Here is a 16,054-nt window from a genome sequence, read left to right as displayed (position 1 = left end):
TCCGATTTTGCAGTTATTAGCATTTTGAAGCTTGTGCTATGGAAGTGGAATTGATGGGATATTCATAGTGAAGCGGTCTAAGGCGCTCCAGTCATGGACTGTGCGGCTGGTCCCGGTGGAGGTTTGAGTCCTCCCTCGGGCATGGGTGTGTGTGTTTGTCCTTAGGATAATTTAGGTTAAGTAGTGTGTAAGCTTAGGGACTGCTGACCTTAGCAGTTAAGTCCCATAAGATTTCACACATATTTCAACATTTTTTAAATTCATAGTGACAGTCACGATACAGTGGTCTTTATCCTATGATTTTGAGTTATTTATGAAATAATTAAACGGATTATTAAAGTTTTAAACTTATAAACAGAATGACATACTGGCAGGTATCCATTGTGATGCTAAGACCACTTTTCCATTTAAATATTCAGGGAAAATCTGTTATACTGTTATAATCAAGTCCCTTGTCATTTCATATTGTCTAATTGTTCTGCATACAGTTTATAACAAAAGTTACAGTAATGAGTAGTGCTGCTATTGCCAACACCTCCATAGACATATCGAGTAAATTGATTAAATATTTGCAGTTAAATTATAATGCTAAAGAATAAAAAAGAAATTGATGACTAATAAATGTAAAACGAATTGTATTGGCACTCTTGGAAGTTTTACACAACCCGTTTGATGTCAGAGAAAAATGTAACATTTTCTCACAAAATAACCTACAGTTCCCAATAAAAGCATTTCAAAACAAGTTTAATGAATTATAATTTCCGATGATTTTAAATTTACGTTTTGCAAGTATTCGTGTGGATATGGAAATCAGATGGAACTGCTGCTAGACATAACAGTTAATTTTCCACGGCAAAACTTCTCGAAACAGTGACGTGTATAATATTGATCGAAATTGCTTGACAAATCGCTCGTCTGTGAATATAGAGGCGAGTGACCGATTGCACGCGATATCGCGTGCGACGGATCGCTGCGATTCTTCGCTCGTGTATGGCACTTAACATAGACAAATTTGAGTAGTGGGACTATACGCTGAGGTTACTTTGACTTCTACACGTACTTGTTTCACCGGTGTAAGATTACTTTCGTTCGCAAGAGAATAACACTTCGATTGCAAAATCTATAATTTGAAATTTTATTTTATTGTTGACCTGCACGATAAAGCCTTTCGAAAAAAACGTCAAATCACGCCTAGTGCCGATGTTGTCAGTTGAAAGTTGTTTCATAAAATAAGCAATTCCAGAGAAACACTGATAAATTTTTTATTTTGAATTTCTAAATTATGAACGCAATTTGTGAGCAGCGAACTATTTAACTGTTTATCTTTTTCCCCGCCGTTAATATGCCACAACTAAAGAACGTTATGCAGCTGTGATTATATGTCACCTAATAATGTTTTGTGTTGTATAGTGCTGTGCTTGAGCACGGCTGCAACTGCTCAAGCAATTTGACGTCACAACTCTTGAAACTTCGAATTCTCCTAGACCTTTCGATCGGCCCACAATCTAATGACTTTTCTTTGTACTGTCACCACGATCTGCGTTTTTAACGCTCTCCGTTTTTAACGCTCTACGCATTTTAACGATAAAAATAACTGTGAAACAGGGACTGAAATCTCTTGTATGGTTCAGGTTATATGTCACAAAGTAAACTAATAAAAAAAGATTGCAATCATAATTCTGTCCAACGCTCGAGCTTTTCCTCGTCCTGTGACCCACTGACGTCTGATGGCACTTCTTTCTTTCTTTCACTGGTGCTATGTCCCACACTGACGCAGGGTCGGCATTATCAGGAACGGATTTGGCAAGGTTAGTATGAAGGGGTGGCCGGATGCCCTTCCTGCCGCTACCCCGTACCCCCTGGGACGGAATTAGTGTGCCCCAGCTGTCTGCGTCTAGTGTAATTCATGGAATAGTGCGAACGTGTTCAGATGTCAGCGAATCGTGTAACCGAGGTGGAACGTGGGGACCAGCCCCATATTGACCTAGCGGCATGTGGAAAACCGCCTAAAAACCACATCCAGGCTGGCCGGCACACCGGCCCTCGTCGTTAATTCGCTGGGCGGATTCGATCCGGGGCCGGCACGCCTACCCGAGTCCAGGAAGCAGCGCGTTAGCGCTCTCGGCTATTCGAGAATAAGTAATGGGCCATCCCGCACTACTGGTCGGTGACTAGCAGGAGTCGGACTAGGCAATTGCCGTCCCATGCGTAGACTGCCGAAAACACCATAACATAAATGGCTGCGTTTGGAGTGGTACTGTGACCGGAAAACATGGACTGTTGATGAATGGCGTCGCATTGTTTTGTCCGGTGAGCTTGTAAAGCTACCAGTTAAAGATACAAAATCAGCTATTTAGTATAACTGTGGTAGCTTTCTTCAATGCAACGGATTCCCAAACAAGTTCCTTCAGTTGGCGTAAGCCAAGCAGTGTTAAGCAACACAGAAAAAAATTGTCTTCAATATGGTTTTCTAAGACCTGCACCCCTTGGTTATTGTATACTAAGACTTGTTCCTGCAAGTTCTCCTTCTCGATACGATCTGCATTACAGAATGAATGAAAGTACGGAATACGGATAAATTGACATCAACAACTGTTTATTGCATCCCGTGTGTCCTACTTAATTCCAACAACCAACACTATTAAGCCCGGGCCAAATGATCAATAAAAAAAAAGAACGTGAGAGTTGTCAGATTTTACCGACAAATGGGCACGCACCCTCTATCGCATCCTGTCTGTGTGGATCACCGGTTAAGCCTCCTACGCACGCAAGACGCCGCGAGCAACACAGTCTGCTGCTCTCTTCCGCCTCGCATATGTAACCTGCACTACCGATGCATTTCTTTTCTCAGTTTCAGCCTGTTCCCTGCGTGGAAAGCTGAGTACACACAAGTGTCAGACACTTGGCGGATAATTCCATCAGGTGAGACCTGCACTGATGAGGAAGGAACTTTTGACTCGCTGTTGACACTGCAAAGTCGTGGCTGATTGTGACGAGTCAGCTGTTGTTCCATTTCCGAGCGAAAAGTGCAGCTGCGTAAAGAAGCCGAGCGGTTCTAGGCGCTTCAGTTTGGAACCTTAGGTTAGTTAGGTTTAAGTAGTTCTAACTTCTAGGGGACTGATGACCTCAGATGTTAAGTCCCATAGTGCTCAGAGCCATTTGAACCATTTGATTAACGAGTCATACGGCAAATTCACTTTCTTTTAACTTCGTGGCTGGATGCCTGTCCTTTCGCCAGAGTCGGCAGTTCTCTAAGGAGGGTGGGGGAGGGAGGGAGGGAGGGAGGGGAGGGGAAGAGGAGGGAAGAAGGTCGCGTGAGCCATCTGCCTGTGACATGTTTACATTTTTTTGTGCGTATTATAGTATTTTAAGCGTGCCGATTTTCTGAGACGGAGCGTAGAAAACGGCCTAAAAACCACACCAAGCAATTCAGTGCACCAGATCGACGATCATTACTCAGCCTCAAGGATGTTCGAGAATAATCGAAAAGACAAAAACGGCAACTACGTGTCTGTAAGTGGAATAAATCAACTCATCGGCAAACGTCGAACATTCTTATTACGTTTCGTCATAATTCCGTCGCGTAAAAAGTGTAACAAAATAAATTCGGTAGCTTAATTATTTAATCGAATTATTTTTATAGTAAGCAAAAGTTAACTTCGTGACTCTATTCTTCCACAGGTCACTGGCCCATTGGTCAACTTTTGCTACACCCTCTTTCTTGTTCGTCATCGAATGTCAGCGTTGTGTGTATACTCGTATGTGGTGAGTGCAACGCTTCCATGGTCGTTAATGTCAGTTTTGCAGTCAGTTAGCTTCTCCGTTGTCTCCATGAGGCTAACTGGAAGCCGTTCGACTCCATCCACAGGGGAAAAATCCCTGACGGTACCAGGGATCGAATGCGGCCCTTTCGTGTAGCAGTTAGGCATAACGAACGTTCAGCAAAGTAGGCTGGCGTTCTTAGTGCAACTGCGACAAACTCCCTCGTCTTCCTTGCTTCGGTGATCCTATAATTTTTACTAAAGGTCATCTTATATATTTTTATTAATTTATGAAATCTTTGACAGATTAATTAAGTCATATAGCAGCAAAATTAAAAAGCTGTTGCTCACACATTATCTAATGAAAACTATTCGACTGACTGTGACAATACCTCTGCGCAACATCAATATCTGGATGGGAGCGTTAAGCAAGAAGTAGAAAACTGTTACCAAGATTATAAACAATAAGGGAGAATGGTACAAAATCACAAAAGGAAGGCCACTAGAACAGGTTTGTAACTTAGCGAAAGTGTCCGGCTCCTACGCTGCCTGCTTAATGCATCCAAACGGAACTTCTCCAGCAAGAGAGATATCGAAAGGAGCAAAGTCAGCGGGATGTATACTGACGGTTCAAATGGCTCTGAGCACTATGGGACTTAACTTCTGAGGTCATCAGTCCCCTAGATGGCTCTGAGCACTATGGGACTTAACATCTTAGGTCATCAGTCCCCTAGAACTTAGAACTACTTAAACCTAACTAACCTAAGGACGTCACACACATCCATGTCCGAGGCAGGATTCGAACCTGCGACCGTAGCGGTCGCACGGTTCCAGACTGTAGCGCCTAGAACCGCTCGGCCACCACGGCCAGTCCCCTAGAACTTAGAACTACTTAAACCTAACTAACCTAAGGACATCACACACATCCATGCCCGAGGCAGGACTCGAACCTGCAACCGTAGCGGTCGCGCGGTTCCAGGCTGAAGCGCCTAGAAGCGCTCGGCCACAACGGCCGGCCTGAGACAGAAAGTTTTACAAGATGAAGAACAAGTATCATATTTATCATTTACCATTTCTGTGGACATTTCTCACTCATTTCTGAACATCGTAAGATCAGCAACAAACACCTGACAAGGGTCTTCTAGAGGATGCAACAAGCTCTTCACGCCGGAATTTTTTCCCTTTTAAATACGAAATCTTTGTCCAAATGTCCAAATGTGTGTGAAATCGTATGGGACTTAACTGCTAAGGTCATCAGTCCCTAAGCTTACACACTACTTAACCTAAATTATCCTAAGGACAAACACACACACCCATGCCCGAGGGAGGACTCGAACTTCCGCCGGGACGAAATCTTTCGCAGATCTTGCAACAGAGGGCGAATCTGCGCGGGTTTGTACGAGTCCAGTATCTTAACGACATTCCAGTCATAAACATTCAAATCATTCAAAAAACGATGTTCCGTTTAAGGAGACGGTGATTGATTATTATAAGGTTTGTCACTTTTTGCCAGAATCAGTTTTTTGATTCAGTCATAACGGTTTCGGCCAGCAATTTCCATACTCAGATGCTACAATCTAGAAAGGAAGAGCTTACAGTAAGACCTGAAACAAGTGCAAATGTTTCCACTACGTCACTTGCGAGCCAACTGAAGTGCTATTAATATCCAATGGTTCGTACTTATATGCGGCATTTGGTGGAACAAAAGTTCACGCGTTGTCAACTAAACATATTATCGGAAAAAATGGAATTAAGTACATAAAACTAAGTGCACTTTTCCTTCCTTACTCTTTACGCTAGATGCACGCATCCTCTATAAGACAATCTTCAGTCCTGAAAACCATAAGGTGTGACAAATATTACAATAACATTTCGTTCAGTTAGACATAAAATATGGAAGTAGATTACCAGTCGTTAAAACAGTAAAACTCATATAACCTTAGATTAATAAACACTCGTAAAATTTACGTTTGCAGTAGGGTATAAAACATAATCCCCTAAGTAACATACCATTGGAGACCTAATAACTGTAATCAATCAATGCATAACCTATAAATTATGACATTCTTTGAATAAATTTGGAGCAACAATTTACGATGGGTGTAGTACCAATGTAACATTTCCCCACCTTTAGTGTTCTAGGGTTAAACAGAGTGAGATCTTTACAGTAAAAAGACAGGGTAGCAATCTTTATAGTACTTATTTCCAATCCTTGATGTTACGCCACCGTCTATACGCTTACGAGCCCCACGAGAAAGACAGGCCGTGACTAGTACGTCACACCACGTGACACCGCAGGTCTGACGAGTGCCAGCAGCCGTGTCCGGTGGAAAGCGAGTAACTATTTCAGACGAGTTTAATAATTCTTGATTGCGTGTTTAAATGCATGGAAGCTCTCGATAGCACACAACAAATTTAAGACCTTTTGTGGCTACTTTTTCAATTAAATATTGATTTCCCGTGTGTCCTGCACGGGGCCGAGCGCTCGCTCGGAAGAGCCAACTAGTGTGACTTCACAAGTTCGTTGTAGGGCCTGTGTACCTCGTTGTCCCCAGTAAGCTTGGGATAGACGACGCGAAATTGACGACCAGGGCAGTTACCTGTCACAGCTCGCTGGTAAGCCTTCTTCCGGCTGCGAGGTGTTTACGTTAGCTGAGCAGATGTCAGGAAGTGCAGACGCGTCCCGGACGGCACACTGCGGCACTCGTTCGCAGGGAGACCTATCACCAGCTGCATGCAGAACACAGTGATTACGTCAACTAGGAAAATTGTGATAAATATTAAAACCTGCATTAGTTGCAAACTCTTGTTGTTCATTTAAGACTTAACCTGGTTCCTTGCGTTTCGTAATGTAAATCTCTTGTTCTTTGACAATATCTTAACTGTTTACTTTTTTCAACATTAAGTAAATTTGTAGAATATTATGTCCCCCCCCCCCCCTTTGGCGTATATGCGTAACCTTGAAGTTGTTTTGTTGCTGACGTAGGTGTGCTCTACACTTCCCAACGTCTGTCCCGCTAAGTAAGAACCACGCTGCTGGAAGAGGAGTACCAGCGAGCTGCAACAGGGAACTGCCGTGGTCGTCCATTCCGTATCGTCTCTCCTCTGCTTATGGAAGTCAGCGGCGTAACAGTCTGTGTGCAGCGCCAGCAAAGATTGGAAATACCGGGTGATCAAAAAGTCAGTATAAATTTGAAAACTGAGTAAATCACGGGATAATGTAGATAGAGAGGTAAAAATTGACACACATGCTTTGAATGACATGGGGTTTTATTAGAACAAAAAAAACGAAGTTCACAAAATGTCCGACAGATGGCGCTGGACAGCAAATCGTCAGTGACTGCGAATGACAATCGTGTATAGCAAATCGTCAGTGACTGCGTATGACAGTCGTGTATAAAAGGGCCTGTAATGAGAGAGAGAATCAGATGCGCCAGCAGTCACAGCATGTTGACGTTACCTGAAAAGGCGCTTTTAGTGAAGCTGTATTATCAGGGTGCTAGTTCAGCGTTACGATCCTATCGCCATAGGAAGGGGATTCGAACGGGTAAAGGTCCGTTGACAAATGCAGAAGTGGCGAGAATGATTCCGAAGTTCGAAGCCACGGGTTGTTTGGACGGCAGATCTCGTAGTGGCCGACCGAGCACAAGGCGTAATGCTGCTGAGACAGTTCAGGAAGAAATGGAGACTGTAGCGGGTTCGTCTATGCACGGGGAAGTCAGCGATCGTGCAGTCGCACGTCGCACCGGCATTCCATACACTACTGTTTGGTTGTCACTTAGGCGTACCCTCCAATGCTATCCGTATAAAATCCATCGGCATCATGAACTGTTACCTGGCTTTGGGGTTACCTGAAGTCGCAACTGTATCGTGATCGACCGACATCTCTAGGGATGCTGAAAGACAACATCCGACGCCAATGGCTCACCATAACTCCGCACATGCTTTACAGTGGTGTTTACAACATTATTCCTCGACTACAGCTATTGTTGAGGAATGATGGTGGATATACTCAGCATTTCCTGTAAAGAACATCATCTTTGCTTTGTCTTACTTTGTTATGCTAATTATTGCTATTCTGATCAGATGAAGCGCCATCTGTCGGACATTTTTTGAGCTTTTGTATTGTTTTGGTTCTAATAAAACCCCATGTCATTCCAAGCATGTGTGCCAATTTTTACCTCTCTCTCTACATTATTCCGTGATTTATTCAGTTTTCAAATTTATACCGACTTTTTTATCACCCGGTATGTACCAGAAGGCTTTCCATTGTAAGATGTCACTCTGCTTAACCCTAGTACACTAAAGGGAGAGGGAGTTACAATGCTACTAAACCATCGTAAATTGTACGACTCCAACTTCATTAAAAGAAATTCATAATTTATACGCTATGCATTAGTTAATTTCAAAAAATAGTTCTCTAATGGTATGTTAAATACGGAATTAAGTACAAAATATCCTGTTTTATAGGCTACAACAATAATAAATTTCACAAGTGTTTAATAATGTAGGGTTATATGGGTTTCGCTGCTCGATTTTCTTTCATATTTTATGACTATCTGACCGAAATATTAGTGCAGTATTTGTCACACTTTATGGTTATCAAGCGTGAAGATTGCCTTATAGAGGACGTGTGCATCTAGCACAGAGAGTAAGGAGGGAAAAGTGCACTTAGTTTTATGTACAAAATTTCATGTTTTCTCATATTATGTTTAGTTGACAACATGTGAACTTTTGTTCCACCAAATGTCGCCTAAAGTATGAACCATTAGATATTAATAGCACTTTAGTTGGTTCACAAGTGAACGTATTGAAAATATTTGTACTTGTTACAGGTCTTAATGTAAGCTTTTCCTTCCTAGATTGCAGCATCTGTGGATGGACAGTGTATGCCGAAACCGATTATGATTGTATGATAAAAAGTGATTGTGGCGAAATTTAAAATACCTCATTCAGATAACTTCTTCGTAACGACTACGTGGAAGGATCGCAGCGCCGCTGGTTTTGCGTGGTAGTGGTAGTTTAGTGCTCTGTCATCATTTGTGCCAATAGCTTCATATTCTGCAGTGTTGTTCAGAGTCCGAGTTAAAGAAGCAGCCTCACCTCTTCTTTTAATTATATACGCATATCTTTTCTTTACTCTTCCTCCTTCTTTTTTTCCACAAGACCAGTGGCTGAATTCTATAAAACATTCCTCGGAGTTTCACGACTCTTATGGATTAGATAGCTAACGACAGCAAGCCTTCCATAAATTGAAGTCTCCCGCCCAGTTAGTAACATATTCCGGAAGCTTAATTTCAACAAGCTACTTAATCAGGCTGGCTCGGAAACTTTAAACCTGTTCCACGATGCTGGCGTTACTGTACCTAATTTCTTAACTGCTTGGAGACAGCAGATTTACTTTACGTGCTCTTGTTGCTCATATCTTTGATTATCTTCATACGACGTGTCATATCGCCACGATGAGCAGTATACTTTTTCAGAATTCTGTGTCGTCTTTAGCATTGTAAAGTAATACCTAAATCGTTGGTGAAAAGGTAGATATACTAAACGCCATGTTGTGTTCGTAGTCTATAAATTTTTCCGGTTTTTAGGCAGATATACGACTCCTACTTTTTCTCCTCGATCTGTCTGAAGCGTTGGTGGTTTTGCTCCAACGGCCGCTCGATATGGCGAACTGAATATCCATGCTTTTGGAAAACCGCTCTTAGATGTTGCAGTTCTTCGTCGCGATTTTTCTTATCTATCAGCGAATGAACCACAATACCCAGAAAGGAATTTTCCATGCTTTCTGTCAACGCAGCCACTTAAGAGGAGCCACTTGATTTGGGTGCGGAGGGGGGGGGGGGGGGGCATATAGCGAGGTCATCGGTCAATCTGATTAGGGAAGGATAGGGAAGGAAGTCGGTTGTGCCCTTTCTAAGGAACCATCCCGGAATTTGCCTGAAGCGATTTAGTGAAATCACGGAAAACCTAAATCAGGATGGCCGGACGCTGGTATGAACCGTCGTCCTCCCGAATGCGAGTCCAGTGTGCTAACCACTGCGCCACCTCCCTCGGTGGGAATATCATTGCAGATGAGACTTGTTATTAGAGCTTCTGCCCATGATGAGTTACACGTCGACCGTCTACCATTCTTTCATTCACTCTCTACTTTACGGAACCGAAAGTGGTGGCACCTTGATAAGACTTTGGACTCTTATTCGGGAGGACAGTGATTCAAAGCCCCTTGCTGTCACCCAGATTGAACTTTTTTGGGATTCCCCTTGACGGCTCGAGGCTAAAGCCGGAATGGTTCTTTTCAAATGGTACGGCCGATTTGGTCCTCTATTCATCCTTAAATCGTTCATGTGCTCTGTCTCCAACGACTTCGTTGTTAACGATACGTAAAATCCTAAACTTCCTTCCTTCTATTTTCTATAATCCCGTCGGGGCTTCGGGAAACAAATGCACTGTACACATAAAATAAAAAATAAAATACGATCGAGACCAGGTATCAAACATGGATATAAATAGCGTCGCGTTGCCAACAGTAGCTCACAGTCTAATTGGAGTCCAGACAGTGGAGACGTCTAAGACAATCGCTTGCAGTATCTAAGGAAAATTACTAGGTCGGTCATCAAATTAACGTATAGAATAATGAAATATTTAATGGAAATGGACAAATGCTACATCTCCAAGTACCCCGTAAATCCAGGAAGTTTCGAGACTGGATCAATAAAAAAAATATAGATATTTTAAGATGGTAGTTTTAATGGTTCAGGTATTCTACATTTTCTCTTTCTCCTCTCCCTACTCGGATGTCGTTCAACCAGGGTGTCATATGGGCTTGAATTTCGGTTATTTCGTCAAAGCGTTGACCCTTCATGTGACTTTTATGGGCTTTGTCGTTGTGTGGTAGGTTCGTTTTAATAACACCAAGTCTCGCCACCCGTGAGGAATTTTTACGGAAAACAACTATCCGCGTTAGCATTTCAATTGCGTCGCGGCAGGCGTCCATGCGTCATTGGTTTTGGCCTGGAGTCAAGGTGCGCGAAACAAACTTTCCACGCACTTTTCTCTTCTCCAAAACATTCTGGAGACTGTACTGAACACTTGATTTAGACGGGTTCAGTTCATTGTACCAGTGCGGTATGCGGCACAACAATGTTAACACATTACAGCCGTACGTACATTGATAAACACTGCTTGCTCACAACTGACTGGTTGAACGTTCATCGTAGTTGAAGCAGTCTCCGTAATTACTGCACCTACGTCACTTACACGCCAGGGGTAAAATCAGTCTCGGAACATTTTGGACGGACGGTTTCTGTACACACTGCACAAGACACTGTGCAGTACCCGACAGTTGATGCTTTGTACCATTGCTAATACTCAGTTCCACTCACAACTAGAGAGATGGGTAAATGATTGCACGTATGCCTCTGTACAAGCTCAAATCTCCTTTATTTTTCCCTTATATCTCCACACGAGATGAAAGTTGGAAGCAGTAGCATCGTTCAGGTGTCTGTCTCTAACGGTGCCCCTCTGAACTTTTGCGAAAATATCGCCTTCTTCTCACCAAGCACTCTCATCAAAATTCATGTGGCATTTACGTAGTACTAGCTTGCTGATCGAACCGACAGGCAAGAAATCCAGCTACAAGGATCTGTATTGCTTCGGTGCCCTTCTTTAAGTTCACCTCGTAGGAATCACAAACACTGAAGCAATATTCGAGAATGGCTCCCACAAACTTCCTGTATGCGGTCTCCTCAGAAGTCTTCCCTACAACTGATCTTACGTGCTCGTTCCATTTCACGTAATTATGCAACGTGACGCCTAGATATACAGGACAAACTGTAGGGACGGATTCCTGACTGGAAGACGAGGAAAAAAGGTCCTACGACCATGTGTCCGGAAATGCATCGCTACCACGATAGATGGCGCTGAAAGTTATTCTAACCACGTGCCGTGTCTTCCTTGTGTACTGTAAACAGCAGAATGGCCCGGTAATCATGTCGGGAACAAGTCAACATGGTGTTTGTGCCAGGCCAAGCAGATGGAAACAGTTGAGAGGCAGCATGGCTATAACAGAACAAGTACCCTCACATCCACAACCCACACCACACAGCATTTCAAGCCATTTTTGGGCGTTTGTGTAATCATGCGTCCTTTCATACAGACACCCAGAAATGGCTTGAAATGTTATGAGATGTGGTTGGTGTCTGTGAGGATACTTGTTTTGGTGTAGCCTCTCGACTGTTTCCATCTGCTTCGCCGTACTGAAACACCAACTCGACTTGTTCCCGACATAAATGCCAGACCATTCTGCTGCTTACAGTACGCTACGGCAAACACACAGCCTGCAACACACAAGGAACACATGGCACGTGCTCAGAGGAACTTCCACTTGTCAGCGCTATCTACCGAGGGAATGATGCATTTCCGGACACATGTACATAGAACCCTTCCACCTTCATTTTCAGTTTGTCGGTTTTATTAATGTTCGCCCTGTATAACTTACGACAGGGAATCAAGCAGCACACTATTAATATTGTAACAGAACATTACAAGATTATTTCTTCCACATGTCCGCATCAGCTTCAATTTATTCACATTTAAAGCAACCACATCACACAGACATTCTATTGAAGTCGTCACAGACCACCTACAGACTCTCGATGACGTCAGTTTCTTGTGAACAACCGTCTCATCAACAAATAGTCTCATTATCAGTTTACTGCTCTCCCTATCCAATAGACTTTACACACACAAAGAACAGTCACAGTTCTGTCACACATGCCTGGGGATGAGGTCTCTATACAGCAGATTTGCAACTGTAATAGCATGTGAACGTCAGCTTTACCTGACCCTCAGTAGGACATAGACGTTCTGTTTATAATAACAACAACAACAACAACAGAGACGCTTGAATATTGATTGCAATTAAATGGAAGAAAATGTACGAGGGAGTGCTGAAACGTAATGCCTCCGAATTTTTTATGTGAAAGCTCTTAAAGTTTTTTATATAAAAGAAACGTTATTAACATTCTACATCTTTATTTTCATCTACATACTTGCAGCCGTCTGCCGCTACAGGTCTCCGAATCCGAATTGTAGCGTCTAACAGAGCAGTGCGTTACGTAACTATGTCGGTGCGTAAGAAACAGCATGCTGCAAGCGATTTTCGAATTAGAAGAGTTCTTTCACACATGCAGCATCCTCTCGTTCAACATGACAATGCCAGACCACACACGAGCCCTGCGACATCTGTAACAATCCGATGCCTTCGGTTCACTCTCATCGATCATCCTCTATGCAGTTCAAACTTGGTTCCATCCGATTTTCATCTGTTTCCAAAACGTAAGGAACACCTTCCACGATTTTCTTTTGATGGTGATGAACTCGTGGAAGGAGACGTGAGATTGTGGCTCCGTCAACAAAATCAAACACTCTTCAGTGACGGTGTTAACAAACTGAACTCTCGTTGGGAGAAGTGTGTTAGTCGCCAGGATGACTAAGTTAGGAAATAAATATGTGAACATAGAGCATAAATATGTAGAATGTTAAAACGTTTGTTTCATTTAAAAAGCTTTAAGAGTTTTCACACAAAAAATTCGGAGGTATTACTTTTCAGAGCGCCCTCGTACCAATCACATAGTCAGTGTGACAAGATAGGCTTCACCAGGGAAGACGAAAGCCAGACTGTTTCTATCTTCTGGAAAGCTCGTCTACACGCAGTCTTCACTTGGTCAGCTAGTATGACATATTGTTTTTTTGTTACTTAATTGTGATGTGATCAACAACACCAGTATGCACATTGGATCTACAGGCAAATTTCGTGGCACGTCATATTGAAAACAAGTTATACGGCCAAATAAACCGTGACTTTTTCATGCAATGCTATGATTTGCTGGGGAATATTTCCTCATACCCCATCCACTCCCTTCCCCCACCCCCCTCCCCCCAACGCGCCACTCATCCCCTAGAGTCCCATAGTACCATGTCCCATTCGCAGAGGAAGCTGTTTCTTGTTTCTTGTGTGACTGTGCTTTCAACATGACGTATTGTGAAAGAAATTGTTACAATATTGGTTTAAAGAGGGGGGAAGGGACCAAACTGCTAGGTCATCGGTTCCGTTACAATATTGTTATTATCACACGTGACTTTGCTCTTAGATACTGGAATACGAAATACGGCCTCTTATTACTAGTACCTCAGCAAAAAAGGCGACAATTATGTAGAAACGTAGTCGTATGCAGTTAAAAATTAATCTTTATATTCTGTGTTCTTACAATTTTAACACTGCCCTCCAATAGAATCATTATATGAAAAACCGTACAGCGAACAGCGACTTGCGGAGTGGTACAGGGGATCCAAATTTGTACGCTATCTGATCGAAAGTATCCGAACACCTATTAATGGACAATAATAAGGGTGCGTCCACTCCTTGCCTTTAAGACGGCTTGCAGTCTGTTGGGGACACTTTCAATGAGGTGCCTGAATGTCTCTGGAGGAATGGCAGCCCATTTTTCCTAAAGAGCCGAAACCACAGAAGGCAGTGATGTTGGACCGTGACGTTTGGAGCGAAGTCGACGTTGCAGCTCATCCCAAAGGTGTTCCACTGTTTTCAAGACGAGACTCTGACCAGATCAATATATTTCAGGAATGTTATTGTCCATAAGATCGCCTCACAGATGCTTTATGAAACAGAGCATTGTCACGCTGATACAAACAATTATCATGTCAAGTGTTGCTCTAATGGGTGCAGTATGCAATGCTGTAAAGTGTGTTCATATACTTGCTCGTGTAGCGTTTTCTCGAGTGCAATAAGGGAATCAGACCATAACCACGAAAAACACCCATATTCCGAACACCACCTCCTCCGTACTGCACTGTTAGCACTGCAGATGATGGCAGGTAACGTTCTCCAGCCATTCGTCTCACCCAAACTCTTCAGTCGGATTGCCACAACACATAGCGTAATTCAGAGCTGTAAGTCACTTGTTACCAGTCACCCATTGCTCTTTACACCATCACAAATATCGCTTTTCACTGACCACAGAAATGTGTACTTCTGAGGAGCTGCTCGTCCGTGATATCGCTTTTCTTGACTCCCTGAGCATAGTCAGTGTGCTATCCGGACTGCTGATAGAACTTTGGAACACACGAGTGATTCCTTCCGCAGATTTCATTCGTTTTTTTTATAATCGCCGTCCGAAATACCAGACGGTACGTGTCCGTCAATGCTGGTCTCGGTTTAGCTGTGGTTGTTCCTTCGTGTTTCCGCTTCACAATCCAATCATCAATAGTCGACTTGGACACTTTTAGATGGGTTGAAATATCTCTGATGAATCTGTTACTCAGGTGACATCCAGTGACTCGTCCACAGTCGAAATGAGTAAGCTCTCCTGACCGACCGCTTCTGCTGTTACTGATTCACTCCTGACAACGCAACAGTCCCCGTCTGTTTTTATTCTGGTAGGGCCGCCGCTCGTGACATATAGTACCCAATTCCGAATTACATAGTGATACATAAGTACGATCAAACAGTGTACTCCCATTTTGTGTCATCAGACTGTGACTGTGTCTTTATCTTTTGTGGACCACTATGCTTAGGTCCGGAAACTGACGCTGATGAGTGTAGTGTGTTGTGTTGAGACGGTTAGAGTTGAAGGCGCGCTGCAGCGCTGGTGTGCCTGTCTGTGTGCGCAGCCGTGCAGAACGAGCGGCAGCCGCGCAACACGGCCACCATCCGGCCCGAGGCGCTCGTCGAGATGGACCAGGAGCGCGCCCTCAGGGAGGCCGCCGTCGCCGTCGGCGTCTTTGGGTGAGTACCGCCTCCCGCTCTCTCGCTCTTGCCTATCGGACGCGCTGCGAGACATTTGTGTAGCAATGCTCGGATGTGCACCAAATATCTAGCATACTGCCAGTAGAGTTAAGTATGACAGATTGGTCCAGAAACAGCCACACACCGAAACATTTGGTTTGATGATCAAAATAACTAAAGTTGAAGAACAGGACATCATTTCGATAAAAAACGAACTTCGTTTCGTTCTTACCATACCTCTCACTTGACGCTGCTCACATCCTGTATCTTCTCTTGGTACATTGTGGCCATCAGGTAGTCCTATTGGAAGATGTCGAGGGGGCCGAACTCTGTGAAGTGTGGAGACCGTTAAATTGATCCATGTTGGCTAATCCAATGGACAGAACACTCAACATCCAAACTGTCATTCACCCTCGTTGCTGGTTGAGTGGGAGCTGTCTCTATGTTGGTGGAGGTGCTCATTAATGTGTCAACTAGAGTCAGA

The 16,054-nt window shown here is 43.4% G+C and overlaps 1 protein-coding gene across 1 annotated transcript in view; it reads left to right on the top strand.

Moving 5' to 3' along the window:
* LOC124613541 (photoreceptor-specific nuclear receptor-like) overlaps positions 1-16,054 on the top strand; it is a 158,549-nt gene that overhangs the window by 84,936 nt on the left and 57,559 nt on the right. Inside the window, exon 3 of the mRNA XM_047142253.1 lies at positions 15,456-15,570. Within this exon, the coding sequence (XP_046998209.1) occupies positions 15,456-15,570 (115 nt within the window). The remainder of the gene's footprint in view (positions 1-15,455; positions 15,571-16,054) is intronic.

Source organism: Schistocerca americana, chromosome 4 (assembly GCF_021461395.2).
Source record: "Schistocerca americana isolate TAMUIC-IGC-003095 chromosome 4, iqSchAmer2.1, whole genome shotgun sequence".
Taxonomy (NCBI): Eukaryota; Metazoa; Arthropoda; class Insecta; order Orthoptera; family Acrididae; genus Schistocerca; species Schistocerca americana.
Note: the sequence above shows the minus strand (reverse complement) of the source record. Positions and strands in the feature narration are given on the sequence as shown.